This window comes from Acipenser ruthenus, chromosome 7 (assembly GCF_902713425.1).
Source record: "Acipenser ruthenus chromosome 7, fAciRut3.2 maternal haplotype, whole genome shotgun sequence".
Taxonomy (NCBI): domain Eukaryota; kingdom Metazoa; phylum Chordata; class Actinopteri; order Acipenseriformes; family Acipenseridae; genus Acipenser; species Acipenser ruthenus.
This window is the reverse complement of record NC_081195.1, coordinates 67,384,935-67,396,381: the sequence shown is the minus strand read 5'-3', so window position 1 is coordinate 67,396,381 and position 11,447 is coordinate 67,384,935. Positions and strand designations below refer to the sequence as shown.

Sequence of the window (11,447 nt, the reverse complement as noted above, 5' to 3'; positions counted from 1 at the left end):
ACAGTAAATACCGTGTGGGTGTGGCATTAAAAAAACCTGACGCTGGCATCGGTCATCAGGGTGTATCAGCAATGGCAAAACGAAGGGAAAGCGGAGATGAAAAAGACAGGCGAGAGGTTTGTCAAGTCTGAAATGTCATTGACTGAATGGGTTAACATCCCTCATGACCTTGGAGAGTATGTGATCAGGGTGAACGGCAGCCCAAACCGATATTAGGTACAGGTACAGTGACTATGCATAGGGCAAGTATGGAAAACTGGAAATCCTCCATTACACATTTTATACGTTAGACTTTTCTAAGGACTACCCAGCTAATTGAAGGAGGTCAACCGAAAGCCCTCTCTCCACACACAGACCAGACTGGGCAGTCCTGTTCACAGCTCACTGTCTTGTCAATTCCCCCGGTTCCACTCACTGTTTGAAACATTTCAGCTGAAGTGGGGTGTGAAGATGGTAGCGACATGTGTGTTTATATGAACAGAGTTCACAGTGACATCATGGATCAAGGTTAATATGACAAGGGCAAGCTGCTACAATGAACAGGGCCCTGCTCTCTTCCAGGGAAAGCTGTGGATTTCATTGCCGTCTGCACTTAGCTGGGATTTTCCAATTATGCCATTCCATAATTCACATGACTCACCCTGCACTCCAATCAGTAGTGCTTTACTCATCCCAACCACAAAACACTTTTTTTTTTTACAATGAAGAGCCCGAGAGTTGTAACGCCCTGTGTAGCACTGGCTGGAGGTTTGGCAAATTCCAGGGGACACTTTTCCCTTCAATCAAAAACTAAAACCAGTGTGCAAGGCCACGACTCCTGTTGCTTCACCAGTTTGTGTTTCAAAGACCCAAGATTCAAAGGGCTGTAAACATATTATAGTTTAGTGTAAAATCAAGGAGAATCCAGTCCTCTGCACTTGCAAATACAGCTCAGAGTGCTTGCATAAGTGTTATAAAAAATGAAATGCACTTTGTTTGGATAAAAACACAGCTGCACTTAACTGCCACCAAAACATTTAACTGTGTGCTCATTACGGCATGGAATTAAAGATACAGCAGCAAACAAAAGATACTGTGCTGAACACATGTGCAGCACAATTTTGGAGTTTTATAGTTTTACAGCCATTTTTCAGCATGATAAATAGTAATAAAATCGTTATGCAATGCATCAGCCCATGCCTGCCACACTCTCAGAGTGTGATACATCTCTCTTTGCACGAATCAAGGTTAGACAACTTTAACAGACACTTTCTATTGTCCACATCTTCCTGATATCTGATTTCCTCCCTGTTTCAGAATGAGTGTGCGACTGTTTATTGCTGTTTCTGGCTTCGTAATTTGTCCTGCTTTCTAAGTATTCCAGCGCACGTTGCTTCTGAAAAGACTCCTGAAGCGTGTGGAAGAATATCAGCATTCACAATGCTTTACCAACGTGCACAGAAGAATGACACACTGAGCACTTCCTCTGGTGTGTCATTCCCCAAGGCAGGCAATGAAGCATGTGAGCTCAATATGGGGTCCATTTCCTCCTACCGCCTAGATTCAATTGAGTAAGCATCACATGATAGAAACATCTTATTTATTTATAATCAATGCTAACCACAGAGACCCCCCCCCCCATGCACACTCCCTATAACACTGATAGGAAGCACTTGATAACGAAACTCATAGCATTTAAGAGCCGCAGTTGCTGGCTGGCCTAAAAGTCTTCTGATATACGACTGGAATATGGTCCAATACTCCAGCCACCAGCTAGTAAGTATTTAACAACCTGTTAGTTTTTATCGGAAAGAAAGGCTTTGGATGTGATTTTCAACTACTAGAGGCGCACCACCATATGGCGCAGTACAAGCCCTACACACACGCTGCTTCTCAACAGGGTCGGCTCCAGACACACCTAACCTCAACACCTCCCAGCTGGAAAAAGAAAAACACAGAACAAAAAGCTTGGGAAAGTGAAGCCCTGGCTCTCCTTGTCAGCATTTCCCAAGGTCTCAGGCAGAAAATCCTTTTTGTTCTTATCAGTTCAAACAAGAACAATGAATTCCTCAGCCCCGCAAGAATGTGACAAGGTGCCAACAAAGCCAACAGGCTAGGTGATGTACGGCATGTTTGCCATGGCTCAAATAAATCACATTGGATTTTCAGCTCCCTGCTACAGATTTTCAACTACCAGTCCCCATCTCCCCAACTCCCCCACCCACCTGGCCAACTGCATAAACTACATTTAGTTCCTGTCAGTGCAGCGGTGTCTGGCACTCCGCTAACAAAGGAAATGGGAATTCGCTTGGGTAGCGTGGAAAGTGCAATGAACAGACCACACCCCCCCACACACACACAGCACGCACGCACACACACACGCACACGCACACACACACACACACACACATAGCACGCACACACACACTGGAACGCACGCACACACACACACACACAAGCACGCCCACACACACGCACACACACACAATGGAACGCACGCACGCACACACAGAAATTGGAACGCACACACGCACACACTCACACTGGAAAGCACGCACACACAGACACACACACACACACACATATTTCTTACAGTTCTTCAGCAAGCCTACTGACTGTAGCAATCACTGTAGCAATCACAGTTGTTCCCTGAAGTAGCTGTTTTCGAGTTGGTCAGGATATTAATTGAAATGTTACATGCGGCTGTGGCAGAAAGTATGTGTGATTACTTCCAGGAGGGTGCCTGCTTACAGCTATAACAGAGCTGGCTTATTGTAGCTGTAAGATCCTACAATTCAGACCTTATATCTGCAGTGTCTCCATAGTAAAATATACAGGTGATAATTTAACTGCATTCTTCCAAGGGTTACTCTTCTGAAGCGGTTCTGGTCACTCTGTGAACAAACATTCATGCAGCAGTTCCTGCAGCACCTTTACAGATTATATATTTAACATGGGCTTATAGGTAATAACCATCTTAAAAATGATCTTTAACATGTGATGTACATTGGAAAAATGGCTAGAATGGTACTACCTTAAGAAGTTAAGGGAATTTCATTTTTCATTCATAAAAAAAAGCATCAGGGCTATTGAAAACAGGTCACGATGCTGCTGATTAGCAGCTAATGGGTTTGGTTAAGAGTGACTCGCTGTTCAAACACTTCAACTCTATGAGGTCTTCTTTCTTTTTCAATCTGACTGCATCTGAAACATTATGACTTCCTATTCCAGAGCTCAATGGACTCCCCTGCTCACAGGCAGCTCAGTTATGACTCCTGGCTGAGTCAGTTGGCACACAGAGGATGTTTTCAATGTCTTGCAACCCGCGGAGCAGAAAGCAGACTCAGACAAGTCCACGGTACAATATAAGCCCCTGTACACACGAGATAATTATAGCCATAAACATCATAACTGCTGAAACAAAAAAAACCCAACCAGTGAACATTGTGTTACTGAAGTTGTTGTGGAATTCCCCATCAAACAAGGAAATCAGCCTCTAATAATACACTTTCTCATCCCACTTTCTCACTGGGCAGTCCCTTCTTACAGGCCAGGGTTTCAGGAGGCTGCAGTACAACTTGTTGGCTGAATTCTGCACTGACCATTATTATTATTATTATTATTTGTTTATTTAGCAGACGCCTTTATCCAAGGCGACTTACAGAGACTCGGGTGTGTGAACTATGCATCAGCTGCAGAGTCACTTACAACTACGTCTCACCCGAAAGACAGAGCACAAGGAGGTTCAGTGACTTGCTCAGGGTCACATAATGAGTCAGTGGCTGAGGTGGGATTTGAACCGGGGACCTCCTCCTTACAAGCCCATTTCTTTAACCACTGGACCACACAGTGTGGAGTTCCGCTGTGTATGTTCTGCCAAGCTTACAGTGCAACACTCTACACTACATACAGCACTGCAGTACAAGCTTACAGTGCAACACTCTCAAGGTCTGGCTGAATTCTGTGTGCACAATGTCACCACTGTGGCAATTGTGTAGATAGAAGAATGCTGCAGACGACCTCAAATGTGGAAACAAACTCGCTTTCTCTATTGCAGCTCCAGCTTTGGAGGATGACATCATTTCTACAAGTGTCTGCACGCTCTGAGACTGCTTTATGCAAAACAGAAAGAATGTTAAGAAATGTCTGTTCATTGTACTGACAACCGCAGGGGTACCTTACAGCAAATCAACCGCTCCTGTTCTTGGTAGCCACAGAACATACAACCCAGAATCGTTACATTTGGAAACACTAAAAAAAAGTTGCAAATTCAGTGACAAACGTCTTCAAGACGTGACTTATAGTCGAAATGTTCATTTTAGTATTTCTAAAAGTGCAGTGACTGCTCCCTTTATGTAAATGACTCCCTTTAGCGTTTTTTTTTTTTTCTCTCGCCAGGAAAATCAAAATATTATCTTTTTGGTAATACTTTAATTCAGGGGTCTGTTAAACACGGTTATTGCACTGAACAGTATGTTGCCATGTTATAACATGTGATAAGAATCATATAATACATATAATTTCATAATTTGTATAAAAACACTTATAATATCTGGTGATCAATTGTTTCAATAGGCTCACCGCCCGGTTATTACAGGAAACACGCGCTCGTTAACACCAGTGCAAGCTTTCAAACTGAAAGGAACTCTGGCAGGAAAAAATTGCTCATCAGAAATTATAAACGATACATGACAATGTAATGCCCACCCTCCTAATAACCCCTTTGTCCATGTATACATTTATACAATGTCGACCCAGGGGACTTTTTTGACCTGAAAAAAGAAACAAGGACCAGGGGTCACAAATGGAGATTAGATAAATAGGAGGCACTTTTTTACACAGAGAATTGTGAGGGTCTGGAACCAACTCCCCAGTAATGTTGTTGAAGCTGACACCCTGGGATCCTTCAAGGAGCTGCTTGTTGAGATTCTGGGATCAATAAGCTACTAACAACCAAACGAGCAAGATGGGCTGAATGGCCTCCTCTCGTTTGTAAACTTTTTTATGTTCTTATGTTCTTACTTCAAAAGTAGAAAAATAGCTTTTAAAATGTAAGTTTCCTTTTAGCTGGAAGGCATTGCTGGCACTGTGCACAGCTTAGGCTTCGGCTTGGAACAGTGGCTGCTTCCCAGGTAGTGAACTTCACCTATTTACACTCATTGTGAAACCAATCATCCACCCACTCCATACCAATGGAATGAACCACTGCAGCACACATGTATGTAGGAATACATTTATTTAGAAATAAGTAAATTGATTAGACTTTAGAAAGATGCTAGGATTTAAGGGGTGTGTGTGTGTGAGTGCGTGCGTGTGTGTGCATGTGTGTGTGTGCGTGTGTGTGCGCATCTGTGTGTGTGTGTGTATGTGCACGCGCGTGTGTGTGTGTGTGTATGTGTGTGTGAGCGGTTTCATTCAGTGACTAGCTTGTTTTAAAGAAAGCCTAGAGCTCTGACCTATGTACCATGTGGTAATACCTGGCTTTAGCCTGTTTCTGGGGCTGATTGTCAAAAGAAGTTGAACTGGTGCGGCAAAAGTACAAAGAAATTCTTGCAATAAATTTTAACTGCTTTATCAGTTCATTCAGAGTCCAAAAGTTCACCTGCTACCTGTTGCACTGTTGCAGTTTGCTCAGAAAACACAGGTTTCCAAACAAGCTGTGGAATGCAGAACTGCGTCTACATTTTACCGTGGAGTAAGTTAGTTACTCTTCGGAACACAATGAGGTTCCCATAATTCAGAACTACCAAGCATGATTTTTGAACTACACTGTCCTTATGGTCACCAAAACACTGTTGATTGTGCTCTGTCTCAATCCACATTCTTATTCTGTTTCTGGCATATCAGGCATTGGCATTTGTCCCAAGTGTTGATGCAGTGTTCTATCAGTTTAAGCTGTAGGAGCAGTCTTGCGTATAACAACATCCTCCAAGGTACAGTGTTAGTAAAATCACTTAATGAATTCATTTTGTAACCAGCCACTGAAATGTATGAGACAAGTTTCACAAAAACACTATCTCATTTTTCTGCCAGACAATCTGTTGCCCTAGTCCTCAAGATAAGTAATTCCACTGTTCACACCTAATACTGGGGAAACACTGCATTAGCACCGACCACAAAGAATCCATATGCAACAGTTAAAAGGTCTAGATCATTCTGTTCAATTATTCTCAATAGGCCTGGGCAGAAGCCCTGCTGCTGTAGTGGGAATGTAAGGTTGGCAGGGATGGGGTTACATCTGTCCCTGCCAACAATCACAGGTGTGGCCATTTCACCAGTTAGGTTATTGAGTGCTAAATGAGCAGTGGCCACATGTATATATGGAAGGGGAAACCCTTTGTCTGTGTAAGGTGTTACAGAGGGGTGTTGGGGAGTGTGCTTGTACTGTGTAAGGTGTTACAGAGGGGTGCTGGGGAGTGTGCTTGTACTGTGTAAGGTGTTACAGAGGGGTGTTGGTGAGTGTGCTTGTACTGTGTAAGGTGTTACAGAGGGGTGCTGGGGAGTGTGCTTGTACTGTGTAAGGTGTTACAGAGGGGTGCTGGGTAGTGTGCTTGTACTGTGTAAGGTGTTACAGAGGGGTGCTGGGGAGTGTGCTTGTACTGTGTAAGGTGTTACAGAGGGGTGTTGGGGAGTGTGCTTGTACTGTGTAAGGTGTTACAGAGGGGTGCTGGGGAGTGTGCTTGTACTGTGTAAGGTGTTACAGAGGGGTGTTGGGGAGTGTGCTTGTACTGTGTAAGGTGTTACAGAGGGGTGCTGGGGAGTGTGCTTGTACTGTGTAAGGTGTTACAGAGGGGTGTTGGTGAGTGTGCTTGTACTGTGTAAGGTGTTACAGAGGGGTGCTGGGTAGTGTGCTTGTACTGTGTAAGGTGTTACAGAGGGGTGCTGGGGAGTGTGCTTGTACTGTGTAAGGTGTTAGGGAGGGGTGTTGGGGAGTGTGCTTGTACTGTGTAAGGTGTTACAGAGGGGTGCTGGGGAGTGTGCTTGTACTGTGTAAGGTGTTACAGAGGGGTGTTGGGGAGTGTGCTTGTACTGTGTAAGGTGTTACAGAGGGGTGCTGGGGAGTGTGCTTGTACTGTGTAAGGTGTTACAGAGGGGTGCTGGGTAGTGTGCTTGTACTGTGTAAGGTGTTACAGAGGGGTGCTGGGGAGTGTGCTTGTACTGTGTAAGGTGTTACAGAGGGGTGTTGGGGAGTGTGCTTGTACTGTGTAAGGTGTTACAGAGGGGTGCTGGGGAGTGTGCTTGTACTGTGTAAGGTGTTACAGAGGGGTGCTGGGGAGTGTGCTTGTACTGTGTAAGGTGTTACAGAGGGGTGCTGGGGAGTGTGCTTGTACTGTGTAAGGTGTTACAGAGGGGTGCTGGGGAGTGTGCTTGTACTGTGTAAGGTGTTACAGAGGGGTGCTGGGTAGTGTGCTTGTACTGTGTAAGGTGTTACAGAGGGGTGCTGGGGAGTGTGCTTGTACTGTGTAAGGTGTTACAGAGGGGTGTTGGGGAGTGTGCTTGTACTGTGTAAGGTGTTACAGAGGGGTGCTGGGGAGTGTGCTTGTACTGTGTAAGGTGTTACAGAGGGGTGTTGGGGAGTGTGCTTGTACTGTGTAAGGTGTTACAGAGGGGTGCTGGGGAGTGTGCTTGTACTGTGTAAGGTGTTACAGAGGGGTGTTGGGGAGTGTGCTTGTACTGTGTTTTGGAAACTATTCAGTCAAGGCCAATGCCCAGCCTGAATAGTAGAATTGGTTTAGTATTGTTTTGTGTAACTCTTTTGTTTTGACCCTTGTATTTTACTGTGTATTAAAAGTGTGCAACAGCGCTTGCAAAACAGCTTTTCCTGACTCTCTCTTCCTTGATGTTAAGCCACCTCTAACACCATATGTAGCAGGTAGCGTCAACAATGAAGTTATTGTTCAAGCGTTGCTGCACATGTTCTCCTTCCTTATATACATGTGCCCACTCCCCAATTAGCACCAACATTCCCACACACACTCTTTACAACAGCAGGGCTTCTGCCCTGGAAAGGCCCTTTTCACAAAACTTTAAAGAGCTTTAAGGAATGTTTTTGAAGACTGTTTTTTGATAGGTGATAATACGCCTTCTATAAGGTTAAATAGTGCTATGAAAAATGAGTATAAACGTCCAATCCTAAGGGGTTCATGAAATGCAAACTTCCATTTAATTAATCAAAACAGGCTTAATCCAAACAGTCTTGAATAAAAAAGATCCTTAAAACAGTCCTGAGGTTTTGCGAATGCCCCCCACCCCCCGCTTTTTTTTAAAACTGAACCTTCTCAAACTGTATGCCTTTCCAATGAATATGTGTCAGCAGTTCAGAGACTGGGGCTGAACAATGAAGACAGCCAGCTTGAGCTGCAGTGCTGCTTCATCCCATCTGTAGACTGCTGAACTGATCCCATACAATGCAAAGGTCACTTTAGCACAGAGGAATCAGGGGAACACTAAAGCCTGACAAACAGAGCGCACAGTGACAAAGGAGGCAAACATAGTGACTGACAGTTTCAGCCTATTGTAAACAAGGAAATGACACTCTGTCAACAGTCTCTGACACAGGCATGGACTGATAAAAGGATCTGCAGTCAGCATCACTTTGAACGCAGAAAAAAAAAGTTTCTTGAACAAATGGCACATTTATGAATTGGGCTTTTATCAAGCAAAATCTTGTGATTAGAGGCTTTCTGCAGTATTCTCACTGTCTGCTATTGGGCTTTTCCTACCATCACATAATGAAGCTGTTTGGATAGTCAGGTGCCTGCAAGACCTGTGCTTGGCCTCTGATAAGGTAATCATTCCGGCCTTAACAAAAACGATAAAAGTCTTGTTACAAACAAGACGCAACGTCAAGCCGCTCCTTATGAAAGTTGACTGCAGTACAAGCATGGCAAAGTGTGACAAAGCATAGTGGAAGCATGGGGAAGTATAGGTGTGCATTGCAAAGCACAGAGAGGTATGCTTAAAAACCTGGTAAACGATGGCAAGGTTAAATTACTGTGCAAATTTACTGTGATAAACTTTTCTAGGGGGCTGCCCTTATAAATCACACAAGTCGAGCTGCAGAACAGAACGAGAATATTCCACAAGGGTGAGACCATCTAAAGATATTAAATTACCTGTCCTTATCTGAAGCTTAAGGCTGAAAATGAAGACATGTGACTAACTCAAATCCTTCCAGACCTCGATAAACTTGTGGTAAGCGTTACAAGTTTCGATCTGGGTTCAAATTCCAGCAAGCTGAAACCTCTGCTGAAACTGAACTCCTCTTGTGACTTCCAGTTTTTAGGGCACAGCAAAAACGTTTGTCCTCCTTGGCTAATGCAGTTTTAACGCATGCACGCTAACTCTGCATACATGACGTTGTTTGAAAAGTTAGAAACAGCAGAAGTTTGCTTTCAGCCTAAAAGTCACATTGCCAATGTGTGCTAATGTAGACTACAGCTACAAACAAACATAAATCACTCAGCTTTGCTGACGCCACTTGAACTGTGGCTCTGTTTGCATTTTCACCTGGGTGTATCAGTCAAGCATGTCTGATATGAACATATAAACATTCACCACTCCGGCTATCAATCGTGTTATTTAGATCTATGTTCCTGTGCTCTGTAGGAAGAGTACAGGGTTATTGTCATGTTGTTAACACGTGCATTAGTATTGTCTCCTGGCAAACATTTAAAAGGAGTGTGTTCTGAGTAAACAAACAGAGTATAAAGGAAAGAAGCAGAACTAACTCCTGGCTCAGTATGGGACAGGAGGTGTAGATATTTGTTCTGGCTGACTTGGGCTTTTAAAAATGGAATATCATAGGTAAGTATAAGCAAAGAATGTACGAGAAATCAACCAATCACTGTTAAGGATCTGTCAGCAATCCAGTGCTGTGTACAGACGTCACCCCATGCATTGAGCAACGGCACACTTTCATTGTCTTTGAAAGCAGTTCCTGAGCACCACCTTCGTCTGGGGATTTATAATAAGTTTATACATCGTGTGTAGGGTGTCTCTTATTATAACAGAAATAATTTAGCAGAGTTTGAGTCGCTTCCTGGTCCTCTCTCCCCAAACTGTACATGATGGAATTGTGCATTCTTTATAGTTATGGAAGAATACACTCATGAAAAAAAACATTTTTTGACAACTACATTTTTAAATGTTTAGTATTTGCAGTATATCATAAAGATGTTTGTTACCAATTGAGCTCTAAACTGTCAACAAAGTGAGCTATCTTCTTCCATATCTAAATCTCACTCTGCTAAAACTACTCGCAATCCCTCTCCTGTGATACAAGAACCTCTTGAAACCCAGTCAAGATGACTGCCTGTAAAATTCCCTTTAAAGAGACGAGAATTCAGAAATTGTCATAACTGGGTATCATATTCTGGATATAATACCACCAACTAGCAGTGTCAAATCATGGGCTCTGTTCATAAAACTGTTAAGGGTTGTTTAAAAAGCCCATTTAAAAGTCAAGTTTGCAGTTCATGAAATCCTTTTCACCTGTCCTTAAAAAAACAAAAAAAGCACAACGAAATTCCGCTAGGGAAGGAAAAAACTCCCTGTCAGGCTGTAGGAGAGTGAAAAAAATCTTCGGTACTTACCCATTTCCTGGGTCTGCCTCTGGGTCTCTTTTCTCCTGTGGCCTCTGCTTTCTGAAAAAATGACACATTTTTAATTATAACCATTCTAATAGCAACAAAAGACCTTGACTTCTGCAAAGAAGGTAGCATGTATATATATGATGTATGAAAGTGATTCGGGCATTCCCTAATGTTCTTAAAACACATTCCTTTACCTAAAAGAAACCTGAAACCTGCTTACAGTGTCATCATTTTCAAGCCGCCTAAACAATCTCGTCTAGAAAATGTCTTAATACATATAAAAACCTGTTTGTTTTATAATAGCACTAATACCCTCTGCAGCCGTCGTTATCTGTATTACCATCTTTCATTAGGGACATATTTTAAGATAAAATATATTTTTCTTTAATAAACCCCTAGTTTTAAACTATAAAAGACATGTAAATGATACAAAATGAGTGCTTAAGAGAGTTTGGAGCACATTACTTACTTGTTTGGTTCTAGTTTTGTAAAATGAACAGGGGTTTTACCTCTATCACAAAATAGGAGCATTAAAGACTGGAGCAAACGCTTTGAAAACATGGCCCTTAGCATTTAGTTGTCAAACGGGAATGACTGCTGCTTTCGTCGAAGAGGGGGCAGACACTACAGCTGCAAACCCTGAGCTGTCATTTCTAAAACCAATACCTCACAGACACTACAGCTGCACACCCTGAGCTGTCATTTCTAAAACCAATACCTCACAGACACTACAGCTGCACACCCTGAGCTGTCATTTCTAAAACCAATACCTCACAGACACTACAGCTGCACATCCTGAGCTGTCATTTCTAAAACCAATACCTCACAGACACTACAGCTGCACACCCTGAGCTGTCATTTCTAAAACCAATA

General features: G+C 43.0%; 1 protein-coding gene across 2 annotated transcripts in view; it reads right to left on the bottom strand.

Moving 5' to 3' along the window:
• Positions 1–11,447, bottom strand: part of LOC117415193 (high mobility group protein HMGI-C) — a 73,353-nt gene that overhangs the window by 49,102 nt on the left and 12,804 nt on the right. For both annotated transcript variants that reach the window (XM_059027690.1, XM_034025219.3), the window contains one exon: positions 10,575–10,625. In XM_059027690.1, coding sequence (XP_058883673.1) covers positions 10,575–10,625 — 51 coding nt within the window. The remainder of the gene's footprint in view (positions 1–10,574; positions 10,626–11,447) is intronic.